Source organism: Carcharodon carcharias, chromosome 31 (assembly GCF_017639515.1).
Source record: "Carcharodon carcharias isolate sCarCar2 chromosome 31, sCarCar2.pri, whole genome shotgun sequence".
NCBI classification, from domain to species: domain Eukaryota; kingdom Metazoa; phylum Chordata; class Chondrichthyes; order Lamniformes; family Lamnidae; genus Carcharodon; species Carcharodon carcharias.
In genome coordinates, this window is record NC_054497.1 from 24734508 (window position 1) to 24753091 (window position 18584).

Sequence of the window (18584 nt, forward strand, 5' to 3'; positions counted from 1 at the left end):
GTAACAGTCACCTCACCTCTGGAGTTCAGCTCTTTTGTCCGTCTTTGAGTTAAGGCTGTGATGAGCTCAGGAGCTGAGTGACCCTAGCACAGCCCAAACTGGGTGTCAGTGAGCAGGTTATTGCTGAACAACTGCCACTCGATAGCACTGTTGATAGCCCCTTCCATCACTTTACTGATGATGGATATTAGACTGATGGGGCGGTAATTGGCTGTGTTGGATTTGTCCTGTTTTTTGTGTACAGGACATACGTGGGCAATTTTCCACATTGCTGGGTAGATGCCAGTGTTGTAGCTGTACTGGAACAGTTTGGCTAGGAGCGCAGCAGGTTCTGGAGTCTTCAGTACTGTTGCAGGAATATTGTCAGGGCCCACAGCCGTTTCGTGATATTACGTGGAGTGAAGAGAATTGCCCGAAGACTGGCATCTATGATGCTGGGGACCTCCGGAGTGTTACCACATTTGAAGTCCTGCTTGCTAATTTCCTACCTAGCTTGCTAAAATTCTGACTGCTGGACCATATCATCCCTCTTTCCACCTATGTCATTGGTACCGACGTGGACGACGATCGCTGGCTGTTCGCCCTCCTATGTTCAGCCATTCAAGGACATTCTTGATCCTGGCACCAGGGAGGGAACACACCATCCTGGATTCATATCTGCAGCTGCAGTAACACATATCCATTGCCCTAACTATCGAATCTGACAACATCTGAATTCAATAGTGCAGTAGATTTTTTGTGTAAATTAATGAGGCCTGCATTTCGCAACGTATTGTAATTATTTATATGTTGAAATTATAATTGGGCAATCCTTTTATACTCCGATTTTAATGGTTGTCTATAACTGTGTCATGAATGATGATTATTTGTTTTATTTGTCTTGCCATCACATTATGGCACCTGTCACCATGAATTTTAATCAAATCATTGAATTATCTGTCTCCTATCACTATTGCACTTGCAGTCTTCTTTGTGCCCACCCCCTGTACAGCTGAGCCAGCCGTGCTCCCCTGGGCTTATCTCTCCCCAGATGATCCATCACTTTCATCAGTAAATGCTGGTTGGAGAGCAGTGTCCAAATGTCATTGAGTTCCCTTCCCTCCTCAGCCCAGCATTGTGTTTATATGTCAACATGGCTCTCTTTCAGGCCAAAACAAAGACAACAAACAACGCACAACCTCACCTGATACTGCACTGGGCAGCAATGCGCGGCGATGAGTAATTCGGAAGACAAGCGGTCTCCCGTCACCATGGCGACGGACTGTGCCGATGTTGACGTCGCATCACCCCACCACCCGGAGCGCCCGGCGATTGGCCAGCCGGCGTCTCGTGTTCGCGTCCAAGACCAACGGCCGCCGCTCGCGCCACCTCTCGAGCAACACGCGCGCAGGAATGGGCGGGGCCAGAGGTACCTGGGAGGGCAGGGCCGGGATGTGAGGGGCGGGGCTAAGCGCCTGACGACATGGGGGCCAAGATGGCGGCGGCGTGAGTGAGGAAATGACAGTGAAAGCAACAATGTTGGGTTAAAGGAACAGGATCGTTAACTGAAATAGGCGAAAGCACGACTATCTTATTATAATCTCCCTGTTATAGCAATTCCAATCCATGGACTTTTTAAGCAATGGAGAGCGAGGATATATCGTTTGAGAACATGGACCCCTCACTGAGTGATTTCAGTGAGGGTCTCAATTTTGGGGATATTGATGGTGAGTTCATGTTTTTCCTCCACAAATGTACATTAACTTAATTAAAACCAATCTAAACCACTAAGTTAAGCATTCAGAATGTTTGGGGGTGGGTGGGACGGAAATGTGTGTAAAATTGTTTCCTTTGTTTACTGTCAGTAACCAGCTCACCACTGATCTGATGTTTAGATTGTCAACCTTTCAATTCTATACTGATAGTAAAATGCGGTACTGAGTGTAATTTTACACATTAGGTGGTCAGAGTGTAAAATCTTCTGAAAGCCACAGTTTGGTAATATATTGATTTGCAAAATATTGCAGCATTTTCATTTTTTTTTTGCAACTGTGCATTTTATATAGTACCTTTAACATAATAAAATGCTCCTTGGTGCTTCACAGGAACGTTATCCGCCAATATTTGCCATGTTGCTTTCCCAACATCCGGCATTGTATGAACAGCAATCTCCTCCAATTAAATATTACGAACACAGAAGCCATTGTCATTAGATCCTGCTACAAATTCCAATCTCTAGTCATCGACTTCCTCTCCCACCGTATCAACTCTCTGACATTTCACCAGGCAGTCCTTAATATCTTATTTGACCTCAAGATCGGCTTCCGACCACAAATCGGGCATCACCAAGTCCGAATACTTCCTCCTCTACCACATCGCCTGACTCCGAACTTGTCTCAACTTAACTGCTTTCGTTACCTCTATATTTGACTATTCCAGAGAATTCCTGGCCGGTCTCCCATCTTCCGCCCTCCATATAAAACTTATTTGAAACTCTGCTACCCATGTCCTAACTTGCACCAAATCCAGTTCACCCATCACACCTGTATTTGCTGGTGTACATTGGTTCCTGGTCTGGCAATAACATGATTTTAAAATTGCCATGCTTGTTTTCAAATTCATGCATGCCCTCTCTCTCTAACATCCTCGCATCCTTCAAACCCATCGTTGATGGCTGTGGCTTCAATAGACCTTAAGCTCTGGAATTTCTTCCTTACCACTGTCTCCTTTTCCGATCCTCCTTAAAACCTACATCTTTCACCAAGCTTTTGTCCTAATATCTGCTTCTTTGACATGGTGTCAATATTTTGTCTGAAAATGCTCTTGTGGAATGTGTAACTATGTTAAAGGTACTATACAAATGCAAGTTGTTGCTGTTGACACTGTTGATGGATCAGGAGTAATTTAAGCGGTCAGATCGTTATTATCTTGCCAGGTGCTGACTGAAAGAATGGATTTTGGCGAATGTGCAACATTTCAAAGCAATTGATATTGTGTTTATCAAAGACAATATAAATGCTTAAGCTACTGGCATTTAACAAATGACTTCCATCCTCAGTGATTAAATTTTTGATATCTTTATTTTGCTAAGTTCATACTTCTCCTTGTGTCAGATAAATTGTACAACTCAATATTAAACAATGTTTTGATATAATAAAACTCTTATGTTATGAATTTTGCCCATTTTTGGGATGCCTCAAGGATGTGAAAGGCACTATATAAATGCAAGCTTTTATGGAGAGAAGTCTTTCTTCACTTTAGAAGAATATGCTGAGGGGATGAGTTGAATTAGAGTGGGAGGAGGCTCTCGTAGACACTGTCATAGACCAAGGGGCAAACATCTGCGCAGGATCTCTGTCTTTGAAACAGAACACTCGACTGATTTACTTTTGGGCAATGCTTGTAATACAGCCATCAAGGATTGCGATCCCTGGTTAACTATTTATTCTGGACAAAAGCAAAATACTGTGGGTACTGAAAATCTGAGGTAGAAACAGAAAATGTCGGAAATATTCAGCAGGCCAGGCAGCATATGTGGGGAGAGAAACAGTTAATGTTTCAAGTTGCTCACCTTTCATCAGATCAGAGGTCACAGATCTGAAATGTTAGCCCTGTTTCTTTCTCAACAGATGCTGCCAGGCCAACTAAATATTTCCAGCATTTCCTGTATTTATTCTTGACTCAAGCCTTGGATGCTAAACATGATTGGATGTGTTTTCTGCCCCAGTTGGGAGTAGCTAACTCAGAACAAGGCGCAAATTGAACCTGGGACTTTTTGATCTGTATGACTTGCTACTAACTGGCAAGGTGTTTACCAACTGGGCATCCAGGAAGCTGGATTGTCTGTTGTTATTCCTGCTAATGAATGTTAAAAAAACTACCTGTGCTAAGCTGCAATGAGAGAATCCATTCAGTTCAAATAACAATTGTTGAACATTAGCCACAATCACTTTAACTTCTGACAACGAAACTTTAGGCCACAGTGCGTGCTTGGTGCAAGGGTTAATACACAGTTGGCTGCTTTCTTGGTCTTGTAATTTTTCTGGCTAAGATTCTGTGTGATGATGGGATGTGTTGCCATCTGGAGCAGTGCTGAATCCATGTCTGTGTTTTTTGGTGACTCTGGAATCTCTTGCTGCAGGATAAGATGGAACCTGGGGTTTGAGAGAAAAAAGTTAGCTGTTCTGTAGTGTTTGGTTCATGCTTTAGCTCAACCTCATTCCATGACTTTTGTACATTAGCACGTCCAGATGTGTTACTCTATCTAACACCATCATGTTCAGTTATCCACGCGGGCACAAGTGAGCCTGTGTCAGCATAATTTGTGTTTCCACACTGGAGTTTATAAGCAAACATACAGCTTGTCATCCTCTCAGCCTTTACTGACTGATAGCACTGGCATCTGTGAGTCAGAGGGTTTTGGGTTCAAGTCCCATTCCACAGATTGAAGCTCAAGAGTCTGAGCTGGTGCTTCAGTGCAGGACTGGGGGAGGGCTGCATTGTCAGATGCCATCTTCTGGTTGAGCTGCAAAAACTAGCTCTGGTCTCCCTACTCAAGTCGAGGTAAAAGATCACAGGGCTGGAACCAGAGAGGAAGATATCTCTCTGGTGCCCTGGCCAATGTTTATTCCTCCGTCAAAAGATTAAATCTGGTGGGAATTAGCTGTTCTCAAATTAGCTGTGTTTTCTATGTTATCAGACATTACAATTTATTAGCTGGGATGTCCTGAAGTGCTTTTTTATTTATTCATTTACAGGATGTGGGGGTGCCGTTGGCTAGGCCAGCATATGTTGCCCAACCCTAATTGCCCTTGAGAAGGTGGTGGTGAGCTGCCGCCTTGAACTGCTGCAGTCCATGTGGTGTAGGTACCTCTCACAGTGCTGTTAGGTGGGGAGTTCCAGGATTTTGACCCAGCGACAGTGAAGGAACGGCGATATATTTCTAAGTCAGGATGGTGAATAGCTTGGAGGGGAACTTCCAGGTGCTAGTGTTCCCATCTGTCTGCTGCCCTTATCCTTCTAGATGGTAGTGGTTGTGGAAGGTGCTACCTAAAGAACCTTGGTGAGTTTGTGCAGTGCACCTTGTAGATAGTACACACTATTGCCACTGTTTGTTGGCAGAGGAGGGAGTGATTGTCTGTGGAAGGGGTGCCAATCAATTGGGCTGCTTTATCCTGGATTGTGTCAAGCTTCTTGAGTGCTGTTGGAGCAGCACTCATCCATCCAGGCAAGTGGACAGTATTTCATCAAACTCCTGACTTGTGCCTTGTAGATGGTGGACAGACTTTGGGGAGTCAGGAAGTGATTTACTTGCTGTACGATTCCTAGTCTCTGACCTGCTTTTGTAGCCACAGTATTTATATGGCTAGTCCAGTTCAGTTTGTGGTCAATGGTAACCCCAAGGATGTTGATACTGGGGGATTCAGCGATGGTAACGCCATTGAATGCCTAGGGGCAATGGTTGGATTCTCTCTTGTTGGAGATGGTCATTGCCTGGCACTTGTGTGGCACAAATGTTACTTGCCACTTGTCAGCCCAAACCTGGATATTGTCCAGGTCTTGTTGCATTTGGAAATGGACTGCTTCAGTATCTGAGGAGTTGCGAATGGTGCTGAACATTATGCACTCATCAGTGAACATCCCCACTTCTATCTTATGATGGAAGGAAGGTCATTGATGAAGTAGCTGAAGATAGTTGAGCTGAGGAACTCCTGCAGCGATGTCCTGGAACTGAGATGATTGGCTTCCTACAACCACAACCAACTTCCTTTTGTGCCAGGTATAACTCCAGTTGACTCCAGTTTTGCTAGGGCTCCTTGATGCTACACTTGATCAAATGCTGTTTTGATGTCAAGAGCAGTCACTCTCACCTCACTCCTGGAGTTCAGCTCTTTTGTCCATGTTTGAGCCAAGGCTGTAATGAGGTCAGAAGATGAGTGACCCTGGCGGAACCCAAATGCAGGTTATTGCTAAGCAAGTGCTGCTTGATAGCATTATTGATGACCCCTTCCATCACTTTGCTGTTGATGGAGAGTAGACTGAAAGGGCGGTAATTAGCTGGATTCGATTTGTCCTGCATTTATGTATAGGACTTACCTGGGTAATTTTCCACATTGCCAGATAGATGCCAGTGTTGTAACTCTTTTGAGTACAAACCTGTTTCCATCTGTTTCAGATGAAGTTACATTGTTTCATAGTTTGCCATTGTGAGATTTGAACTCTTGATCTTGGGGTTACAAACCCAGTACCATAACCACTTGGCTGTACTGGAGCAGCTTGGCTAGGGATACAGCAAGTTCTGGAGCACAAGTCTTTAGTACTGTTGCCGGAATTTTATCAGGGCCCATAGCCTTTGCAGTATCCAGTGCCTTCAGCTGTTTCTTGATACCACGTGGAGTAAATCGAATTGGTCAAAGTCTGGCATCTGTGATGTTGGGCACCTCCATAGGAGTCTGAGATGGATCGTCTACTTGGTACCTCTGTTGTGAATGCTTCAGCCTTATCTTTTGCACTGATGTGCTGGGCTCCTCCATCATTGAGGATAGGGATATTTGTGGAGCATCATCCTCCATTGAGTTGTTTAATCGCCCACCACCATTCACGACTGGATGTGGCAGGACTGCAGAATTTAGATCTGATCCGTTGGTTGTGGAATTGCTTAGCTCTGTCTATCACTTGCTTCTTATGCTGTTTGGCATGCAAGTAATCCTGTGTTGTAGCTTCACCAGGTTGACACCTCATTTTTAGGTATGCCTGATGCTGCTCCTGGCATGCCCTCCTGCACTCTTCATTGAACCAGGGTTAATTCCTGGCTTGATGGTAATGGTAGAGTGGGGACATGCCGGGCCATGAGGTTAAGGATTACGGGTGAGTACAATTCTGCTGCTGCTGCTGATGGCCCACGGCGCCTCATGGATGCCCAGCCTTGAGTTGCTAGATCTATTCGAAATCTACCCCATTTAGCACAGTGGTAGTGCCACACAACACAATAGAGGGTATCCTCAACCTGAAGACGGACTTCGTCTCCACAACGACTATGCGGTGGTCACTCCTACCAATACTGTCATGGACAGGTGCATCTGCAGCAGGCAGGCTGGTGAGGATGAGGTCAAGTATACTTTTCCTTCATGTTGGTTCTCTTGCCACCTGCTGCAGACACAGTCTAGCAGCTATGTCCTTTAGGACTCAGCCAGCTCGGTCTGTGGTGGTACGACCGAGCCATTCTTGGTGATGGACACTGAAGTCCTTCACCCAAACTACACTCTATACCCTTGCCATCCTCAGTGTTTCCTCCGAGTTGTGTTCAACAAGCAAGAGCACTGATTCATCAACTGAGCGGGGGGTGCGGTACGTGGTAATCGGCAGGAGGGTTCCTTGCCCATGTTTGACCTGATGCCATGAGACCTCATGGGGTCCGAAATCAATGGTGAAGACGCCCAGGGCAACTCCCTCCCCGACTACAACACTGCCACCTCTGGTGGACCTGTCCTGCGGGTGATACAGTACGTACCCAGGGATGATGATAATGATATGATGAGACATGATCTGTAAGGTATGATTCCGTGAGTGTTACAATGTCAGGCTGTTGCTTGACTAGCCTGTGAGACAGCTCTCTGAATTTTGGCACAATCCCTCAGATGTTAGTAAGCAGGACTTTGCAGGATCGACAGGGCTGGATTTGCCATTGTCATTTCCGGTGCCTAGGTCGATGCTGGGTGGTCCATCAAGTTTCATTCCTTTTTTGTTGACTTTTTAGCGGTTTGATACAACTGAGTAGCTTGCTCGGGCATTTAGGAGTTGACCATGTTACTGCACACCTGGAGTCACATGTATGCCAGATTTCCTTCCCTAAAGGACATTAGAGAACCAGATGGGTTTTTATGACAACTGACAATGGTTTCATGGTGATCATTAGACTTTTAATTCCAGATTTTCATTGAATTCAAATTCCACCATCTGCTGTGGGTCCCCAGAGCATTGCCTTGGGTCTCTGGATTGCTAGTCCAGTGACAATACCACTACGCCACCCTTGTGAAAGGTATTATATTAATGCCATTCTTTCTTGTGTTTTTCCATGCTTGGTATGCTATCCCCCCCTTGTTAAATTGAAGAAAGTATTCATTTCTCTGTCATTTTTTTTAAGAATTGTTTTAAATTAATCCATAACCTTTAGCCCAACAATAATGATAGAACCCTGCTCCAAGAACACCACAAGTTTTGGCTGAAAGTTGTAATTATAGCATTTAGATTGTGTAATCTGGACAATTTTGCTCAGAAACAACTGAAATAGGTGCAAAAGTAGGCTATTCGGCCCCTCGAGCCTGCTCGGTCATTCAATAAGATCACGGCTGATCTATTTGTGTTTCGAATTCCCATATAGCCCTGATAACCTTTGATCCCCTTTCCTAACAAGAATCTACCTGCCTCCATCTTAAAAATATTCGATGACCCCGCCTCCACTGCCTTCTGAGACAGAGAGTTCCAAAGTCGCATGATCCTCTGGGAGAAAGAATTTCTCCTCTTCTCTGTTCTAAAAGGGCGACCCCTAATTTTAAAACACTACTTCTGGGCTCACCCACAAGAGGAAATATCCTTCCTATGTCAACCTTGTCTTGATCGTTCAGGATCTTATAAACCAAGTCACCCCTCCCTCTTCTAAACTCCAGTGGAAACAAGCCCAGTCTGTTCAGCCTTTCCTCATAGACACCCTGCTCATTCCAGGTGTCAATCTAGTAAATCACTTCTGACCTGCCTCCACTGCATTTACATCCTTCCTTAAATAAGGAGACCAAAATGGGTCATAGTTTTCAAGTTATGGTCTCACCATGCTCTGTCTAATTGCATTACATGCTTACTTTTAAGTTCAATTCCTCTCATAATAAAGGATAGTATTCCATTAGCTTTCTTTATTACATGCTGTACCTGCATATTAACTTTTTATAACTTATGAATGAGAACACCTAGATCCCCCTGCACCTCAGAATTCTGCAGTTGTTCTCCGTTTAAGTAATACTCTGCTTTTTTATCCTTCCTGCCAAAGTGAACAACTTCACATTTTCCCACATTATATTCCATCTGCCAGATATTTGCCAACTTACTCAACCTATCTACATTCGTCTGCAGCCTCCTTATGTCCTCTTCACAACCTACTTTCCTACCTATCTGTGTATCAACTGCAAATTTAGCTACCATGCCTTTGCTCCCCTCATCTATGTCATTGATATAAATTATGAAAAGTTGAGGCCCCAGCTCAGACCCCTGCAGGACTCCACTTGACACATCCTGCTAATCCAGAAAAGACCCATTTATGCCAGCCAGCCGATCTTCTAGCCATGCTAATATGTTACCCCCTACACCATGAGCTTTTATTTTGCACAATAACCTTTGATGTGGCACCTCATCAAATGCCTTCTGGGAATCCAAGTAGTATGCCTATAGGCTCCCCTTTATCCATGGTGCATGTTACTTCTTCGAAGAGCTCCAGTAAATTGGGTAAACATCATTTCCCTTTCATAAAATCATGCTGACTCTTCCCGATTACCTTGAATTTTTCGCAGTGCTCAGCTATAATGTCCTTTAATGGTCGATTCTAACACCCCCACAACATTTGTCAAGCTAACTGGCCTATACACTGGTCCCAGCCTGGTTTAGGTGTAGACTGTCCCAACAGTACAGCCCCATTTTCCCCAGTACTGATGTCATTGCTCCACAATTTTCACAAAGCTTTTTTTTCCCACTTTGCTGCTGAATACAAGCTACAGCTAACATTACTTCATTGAGAATGGATAAACAAAATAAATAATAATAGCTACTGTATTTGTACAGCGCCTTTAATGTAGGGGAGCATCTCCTGGCACTTCACAGGAACGTGACCCAAATCGACTTCGGGCTGGGACCAATGTTCTGGTGAGCCGCATAACTAGGGAAGTAGAGAGGGCTTTAAACTAAACAAGGTGGGATGAGGGATCAAGCTTGGATAGATATAGCAAAGCAAGGGGTAGAGCTAAGGTGAGAGAGCAAAATAGTAATATGGGAAATGAGGGTCGTGGAATAGCAGGAAAGGACTGACAAACAGTGGCAGCAGTGTATGCCATCCATAAGATACAGTGCAGAAACTCACCAAGCCACCTAAACACCTTCCAAACCCACTACCATTTAGAAGGACAAGAGTAGCAGACAATGGGAACACTACCACCTGCAAGTTTCCCTCCAAGCCACTCACCATCCTGACTTGGAAATACATTGCTGTTCCTTCACTGTCACTTACTCAAAATCCTGGAAGTCCCTTCCAAACAGTACTGTTGGTGTACCTACACCACGTGGACTGCAGTGGTTCAAGAAGGTAGCTCACCACCACCTTCTCTAGGGCAATTAGGGATGAGCAATACATGCCGGCCTAGCTAACAAAGCCCATATCCCATGAATCAATTTTTAAAAAGGGACTTTTTGTGAGTTAGAATACGGTCAGCGGAATTTTGGATGAGATTAAGATATCGTATGGAAGGTGGGAGGCTGCCCTAGACAGCATTGGAATAGGTGGATCTGGAGGAAACAAAAGCATTGTCGTGGATTTCAGCAGCAGGTAGTTACCATGTTTTAGTGTTGAAATAAGAAAAGGGAATGTTTCTGTATCTCGATGTTCTTGAAACTAAACCAAATTCTTCAATCAGTATTGCTAAAGACGTAATACCTGGTTAACTGTAAAGTTTGATAGCCACAGCAATAAATCTATTACAGGCTAATTGTTTAACAATCTATTCTCAGAAACCTTTCATAAAGATGCAGTTGACTGATAGAAGCAACATAATCAGCTGTGGCTCAGTTGGTAGCACTCTTGCCTGTGAGTCACAATGTTCCAGGTTCAAGCCCCAATTCAGGGCTTGAGCATAAAAATCCAGGTGGATGTTCGGAGGTGCCACCTCTTGGGTGAAATGTCAAACCAAGGCCCTGTCTGCCCTTCCAGGTGGATGTAAAAGATTGCAAGGCACTATTTTGAAGAAGAGATGTTATTTATTTTGTGTCCTAGCCAATATTTTCCCCCAATCAGCATCAATAAAACTTACAGTACTCCCTCACTTGACTTTATCATTTTGTTCCTGAAACAACATTAAGCAAATCAGATTTTCCCATTACAACTAATGTAAAAGTGGTAGTTAGGTTCTGTAGGACCATTCGTTTCAGAAAAAAAAAATTAAAATATTACACCCCATATGTTGGAAAAACTACGCTCCTAAATTCATATATGAAATAACTTTTAAAATAAAAATTAAAAATTACAAAAGAAATATGCTCACTCTTGCTACTTACCCACCGCTGGCTGAGATTCTCCTGCTGGCTGAGACTCTCCTGGTCGCTGCTTCCTTCTCCCGAACCCTCGCTGTGAGCACAGGGCGGTGAGAGGGAAGAAGTGAGTGAGGGAATGAGATGAGTTGCAAGTGGGAGGGTCTTGTGATCAGGAAAGAGTCAGCAAGTGGATAAGAGTCTACAAGCAGGCGAGGCTGCCCCAGAATGGGACTGATTGGGTCTTGCGATGCTTCACCGGCCCCGGCACAAACGTTAAAATGAAATTCCTGATGCATACCGACCCCGTTATATCCGCGATGTTAGAGTGGAATGAGGCAACTTAAAACAGGGACATTAGCACATTGTTATTTGTGGAAGCTTCAATGTCCAATTTGGCTGTCATGTTTCCTAAATTGCAATAGTAGCTACAGTGTGCTATATAAATGCAAGTCTTTTTTTAATCCATGCAAGTAGCATTGTGAAGGAATTTGGTTAATAGAATGAAACCTTGCGTGAAACTTTTTAAAGGTTATGAGAGCATCTCACTACGTTGAAGAAAAAGAAACACATTCCAAAAGACTGAAATATTATCACTGTCATTTTATGGTTAATGATGTTCATAACGAGGCTCATCAAGACTAAAAAAATAAACGTGAAAAGATCTGACTGTATATTCCTTCAGAGCTGTGGTAATACAGTAAATCCTTGATTGGCCAATGCAAATCTCCTATAAGCTAGATATGCTCTGAAATCTAAGTGTTCATAAACCTTTTTATCGTATAAAACTTATTTCATGCCACTGAAATTATATGATTATTGGTCTTTGTTTTTGTTTGTTAAAGTTTTGAACTTATGTTATGTTATGCCCCAGAGTCCATTCTCTAGTCACTCTCCTGTGAACATTCTGAGATTAAAGCTGAGTCTGTTTACAATCTTGGTGTCACATTCAATCCTGAGGTGACCATCCAACCTCATAATCATGGCGTCACAAAGACCCTCAATTTCCATCTCTGTAACTTTGCCCCTGTCTAAGCTCATCTGTTGAATCCCTTTCATGTCTTTGTTACCTCTAGACTGGACTATTCCAATGGACTCCTGGCTGCCCTCATTCTACCCCTCGTAAACTTGAGGTCATCCAAAGCTTTGCTATCCGCGTCTTGACTTGCAGCAAGTCCCATTCCCCTGTCACACTGACCTACATTGGCTTCCGGCCAAGGAAGTTCTTGATTTTAAAATTCTCGCCCTTGTTTTCAAATTCCCCCATGGCCTCACCCCTCCCTATCACTATAATCTCTTCCAACCCCACAACCCTTTGAAACATCTGCACTTTTTCAGTTCTGACCTTTTTGTGCATCCCCAATTTTAATTGCTCCACCATTGGTGGTTGTGCCTTCAGTTGTCTCAGTCCCAAGCTCTAGACTATTCCCTCTCTAAACCTCTCCCTTTCTCTATCTCACTTTCCTCCTTTAAGACACACCTTAAAATCTAACTCTTTGACCAAGCTTTTGGCCAACTGACTTAATATCGCTTTATGTACCTTGGTGTCATACTTTAGCCTATAATGCTCCTGTGAAGTACCTTGTGACCTTTCATGAATTTAAAGGTACTATATAAATATATTTTGTTATGGCAGTTATTGTTGAAAAGTGTGGCTCATAAGTAAGGTGTTCTCATAAACCCTGGATGTACTTTTACCTGCTTGATACTAGTTACTGTATTCTTTTACAGAAATGCTGCAATTTGTCAATGGCCAAGTTGGAGATTTTCCTGACCTATTTGATGAACAATTCAGCAGTGGGCTGACAGGGTGTGACAAGCTTGATCAACCTCCCGTCACCATGCAGCAACAGCAGCAGCAACTGGTGCAGCAACAAGTACAACTGCAGCAGCAACAACTACTGCAACAACAGGCTCAGCCCTCCACGTCACCAGCACTGCCCCAGACTCCATCATCTGCTTCTCAAAGGACCACCCCTGCACTTCAGCCTCGTCCGCCGGCACAGACACAACCACCACAGCAAACGTTCATGATAACTTCAAATTTTACCTCAACCCCAACACAGACCCGCTTCATCCAGCAACCATTACTAACCTACCAGAACCAAGGTGGATTTTCAGGTATCCCCTAATTCGAGCTTGGGTATTTTTTGCATAGGTAATGTGTATGTGGTTTTGGACTGTACCAACACAGGATGCAACAAAAAAAAATTCTGGAAGGCTGTTTTGTACCTAGTATGTAGCATATTCTTTACAGCACAAAAATAGACCATGCGGCCCAACAGGCCTATACTGATTTTGTTTTTTGTATATGGTCCACATGAGCCCCCTTCCATATCTGCATAATCTTCTGTTCCTTTCTCCCTCACGTTTACTAGCTTCTGCTTAAACGTACCTATACTATTTGCCTCAATTATGTCAATGTCTTGTTAGTTACTTTGTTAAGGTTTGTTAATGTCAATTACATTTTTAAGGTTAAAAGAAGCAGGTGATGGGTATTAACTTGACTCTTTGAGCACATATAAATAGGTGGGACAGTGGATTGTGTGGGAGGAGAGCTGTGAGACTGAACAAGTCAATAAATTCTCCCAATAAAGAAAAGCTTTGTGTTTTGGTTTTGGCTTCACCAATCAGCTTGGATCCTAATATCAAATCACTCCCCCATGTAGTAGCGAGTTCTATATTCTAACCACACTCTGGGTAATGAAGTTTCTCCTGAATTCCTTCTTAGATTTATTTGTAACTATCTTATATTTATGGCCCCTAGCATTCATCCTACCAACCCCCATCATAATTTTAAAGACGTCTGTCAGTTCATCTTCAGTTTTCTCATTTCTAGAGAAAGAAACTCCAGCCTGTTCGGCATCCCTGATGGTTGTAACTGACAGGTATTATTGTCAGGAAGATGACATAATTTTCATAATGTTATTGGAATTTATTGTAAAGTCGGGTAATAGTTGTGTGTGTGTGATTTGAATTAAAGGCAGCTGGTCTGAAGGTTTTGATGTATCGGAAGATAAGCTAGGTTTGAAATGTTAAATAGGTAAACATGGGTGAACATTTGCATTTTTAAATAAACCAGACTGGCTTGAATTCAAAGGGAGGGGTAAAATGTTTCACCTAGCCAGGGGAAGTTAAGAAACAGTGTGTTTATTTTTCCCAAAGATTACTGGTAATATTGGTGCTATGATAGATTTTTATTATTAGACAGTTAAAGTCCAAAAAGACAGTGAAACAATAGGAATTTGCATTCAAAGGGAAAATCTGTATAAAGGAGATGAAGTTGTGTGTAGGAAAGAAGGCCTTCTAAGATCTAACAGGTGTGAAAGCCTCTAAGCCTCAAACTGCTGTCTGCAAGAAATGAAGTTAAGAAAACTCACTTTGAATTCGACTATTCAGGGTATCGTGTTACTTTGCCTGGGTCTTTTAAAATATGTGTTTTCACTGTTGCCTTAATGGAGATGTAACTGGGAGTTAGATTAATCAGGGGAGTTAGAAGTTATTATAGTAATAACTTGTAAACCTATGTATGTACTTAAAATCATTTTTTAAATTTAATAAATGTTTAATTTAGTTTTTTAAGAAAGCCAAAAGAATTGGTGGCTGCCTTTTTACCGAATTCTAGGCTGCATCTCAAAATAAATACAAATTGAAAACTTGTGGCAGCTGCTTCAAGTTCAAATCCCTTTGGGATTTGGGCAGCTTGGCATTTACCATCTGCCTAACATTATAAAGAGCACCATTTAAAATTGCCCTTCAGCTCTGGCTTGTTGGTCTTTTTATTTAAGACATTTAGCTTAATTTTAAGCTTGTTGCTTAAAATATAATCATTTTAGATATTAGGTTCTCTTTTTTTTTTCAGTCACCAGAACAAAATTAGCAAGCGGGGGGATGATAAGCTACTGAGCAGGCTCAAGGGCTCGCACAGTCTGCTCCTGTTCCTATTTCTTGTTTTCTTGTGCTGTTATGTGTCTTGAAGCTAATTACAGAGCAGAAATAACAGACCTGAAAATGAGCCACTCACTTGTAATTTAATTTGGAGAATAGTGTCATGATTAAGAGGTGAGGGAATAGCTTTGTGGCTTCACAAATGTAGAGCACATTTCCCCATCCAATTTTACCCCTTCTTCCCTGAAAGTATTTGTGTTGGAATAGAGTTATACAGGGAGGAGGGGCACTTCTGTCCGTTGCCCCACACAGTGGCTATTCTCTTCGCATGCAAGGCAAGAGAAAGAATACTTGACCAAAGGGAGCATTCCTTCATATATCCAACAGTGCTCACTTTCCAGTGGGACCATGGCTCGGTGAGCAGAAGTTTTCCCACTTCCCAGAAACTGTTTGTGACATTGCTAATGCCACTCCTTCTGAATTCAGCTGATTCTGTACAAACCAGGATCTTCTGGTCCGTGCCTCAGTTACATACGTCACTGTCACTGGGACATGGGGAACTGCGGTCTTGACTTCTAAACAAATTTTAACCCTTAACACACATGCAGGATTTTTCAGGGTGGCTGGCTACTTTGCTTATCCCTCAGCAGCTCCTTCCAGTTTCACATGGAAAGGTAATTTACTGAGCCATCAAGGTGACACAAAACTAATTGGATCTTTAAACTAACCACTGTGATATGATTCAGGAGTGAGGAGAAAATGTTAACTTTCTTTTTACATAAACTGATCAGCATAGAATTAGGCCATTTGGCCCAACTGGTTGATGCTATGTTTTCCCCATGAGCCTCCGATCAACATATCCTTCTATTCCTTTCTCCCTCCGTTTATCTAGCTTCCCCTAAATGCAGCTCTGCCATTTATCTCAACCAGTCCTTGTAGTGAGTTCCGCATTCCCATCACTCTCTGAGAAAGCGATTTCTTTTGAATTCCCTATTTGATTTAATAGTTTTGTATCTTATATTCATTATAGTTATAAATATTTTATTTATGGCCCCTAGTTTTGGTTTCCTCTCTCCGCTGGCCTCATCCTATGGTTGGAAACATCTCTACATGTCCCCAATTGAATCCTTTCATCATCTGAAAGTTCCTGATAGTTTCTTCTCTCAGCCTTTTCTTTGCTAGAGAAAAGAGCCCCAGCCTATTCAGTCTTTTCTGATGGATGTAACCATTCCATTCTGGTATCATCCTTGTAAATCTTCTTTGTACCTTCTGGTGGCTCCATATTCTTTCTATAATGTGGAGACCAGAATTTTGCACAGTATTTTTTAATTGTGGCCTCATCAACGTTCTGTACATTTTAACATATCTTCTTTGCTTTACAATTCTATCCATACAGAAATGAATCCTCGTGCTTTGGTTCCTTTCTTTAATGGCCTTACTAACCTGCGCTTTTCAATTGCTGCTCTTTTCAATTGCTGCACTTGAGGCACAAATTGTAGCAGCGCAGCATTTGCTGCCTCGGACGAGAGAGTGGAAGTAGCTCTGCACAAACCTCACCCACTCAAATTTGCTCAATATGCTGGTTGTTCAGCAAACACCAGCTAACATATTAGACATACAAGGTCCTGTGACTTTTTTTTAGGTTCAGTGATGCCCTTACCATTCTGGGGAAGGGGAAGACAAAGAACCCTAAACATAGCCTGCCCTCCCTGCACTTGCCAGTTCACCGCTCCTGGCTGGTCACCAATCACTGCGGTCAAAATATAAAAAAAACAAATTCAAATTGCAGTTGAACCTGCAAATCAAGATTTGGTTTAACATCGCATATGAGACGACACCAGCCCAGATGGTGAACAGCTGGTCTTCTTGCTGAACACTCATCTGTTGAAGTGACAGGAGAATCCATCATCATTAACCTGTGTTGTTACTTTTAGTGATTTATTCATCTGTACCTCCTTTTGCTCCACTACTACATTTAAACTCTCATTTTCTAAGGGGCATGTGACCTCCTCATTCCCCCTACCAAAATTCATCATCACATACCTATATTGAATTAATCTGCCCACTAAGCACCCATTTACAAGTTTATTAAAGTCTGTGTATAGGATAGAGTTTATTTCGAGTACATATGGGTAACATGAAGTGCTGTGATTACTGCTGCACTTAGCCCAGGTTTACTTATTTTAACCTTGTATTTTACAGTTCTTCAGCCTCAGATACAGAACCTGGTCACTTCCCCGCAAGTCCAGCCAGTTACCTTCCAGCAGCAGGTGCAAGGTCTGTCCACTCACAGGATGCTTACTTCAGCCACCACCGTGGGCACCATTCAGACCCTGACCCCAGGCACTACCACTACTGTTCAAACCCTCTCGCCACAGGTACAGCAGGTACCTGTAAGTATACATTTTCTTTAAATTAGCCTCTTAGCTTATTTTTTTCATATATACTTAGACAAATTAAAATTATTTATCTCCTATCACTTAAGGTGGATGAATATCTAATTGGAAATACTCTTGTTGAAAGGGTGGAGATAACTGAATGCTATGTGGACCATGACGGTTTCTGAGCTGATGCAACTGTGGAAATACAGTGTCAAGGAAGGCAACTGGCTTAGGATGTTTGATCTAAATTTAGACAGGTCCAGTGGCTTCAGAGATGAGACATTGACTTCTGGAGCCAGTGTAATGGTCCCACCTGGAATAAACTAGGCTATAAGCAAGTTTAATTCTGAAAACACCAAGTCTTTCTCTTCAGTGTCAAAAAGTGCCTTTTATGGAATGGGAATCAGCAATTGAATGGTGGCCAGCAGTCAAACATCATGTTTTGGAAATAATTGTAACTTGCTGCAATTGTACAGAAGTAAAACAGGCTAGTTTGCTTTTCACAAGCAATGAGGTCTTTTGGTAGGAGGTAACCAAGATCATGTAGCAGATACCAATGCACGCAAATGACTTGGAGGTGGATTCGGAAGCAAAATTGTCCCAATTTTGCAAGTGATACCACACTTGGATGGATTGCAAACAATGAGGTTGTGGGGGGGGGACAGATTCATTAAATTGGGCAATTGAGTTGATGAGTGATAGATGACATTTAACATGGACAAATGCCAAATCATGAGATTGAGAAAAGACAATAAAATGGGCTATACAAGTTAAACGGTAATCCAAGGGCATAACACAGCAGAGGGATTAAGGGGGACTGGCGGATAGATCTTGGATTTATCAGCATAATGATGGCAGAACAAGAGCAAAAAGGATTTTGGATATACAGCTGGAGGAACAGAGCATAGTTCTTCGTAACTGATTCTGAGTTTGTGATGAAAACTGATCCAGCCCTTCCTGGGGCTGAGGTAGAATTATTTTAAAAATTTATCTTGGATTGGCATTTTACCTACATGCATAGAACGTATAGCACAGGCCAGTTGGCTGAACCAGTCT

General features: G+C 42.6%; 1 protein-coding gene across 3 annotated transcripts in view; it reads left to right on the forward strand.

The window, feature by feature from the left end:
* The first annotated feature begins 1441 nt into the window (after positions 1–1441).
* Positions 1442–18584, forward strand: part of srebf2 (sterol regulatory element binding transcription factor 2) — a 77025-nt gene continuing 59882 nt past the window's right edge. For 2 of the 3 annotated variants that reach the window (XM_041177725.1, XM_041177726.1), the window contains exons 1-3: positions 1442–1706; positions 12991–13380; positions 17350–17540. In XM_041177725.1, coding sequence (XP_041033659.1) covers positions 1622–1706; positions 12991–13380; positions 17350–17540 — 666 coding nt within the window. In that variant the 5' untranslated portion in view covers positions 1442–1621. The remainder of the gene's footprint in view (positions 1707–12990; positions 13381–17349; positions 17541–18584) is intronic. The other variant, XM_041177727.1, reaches the window with a different exon arrangement.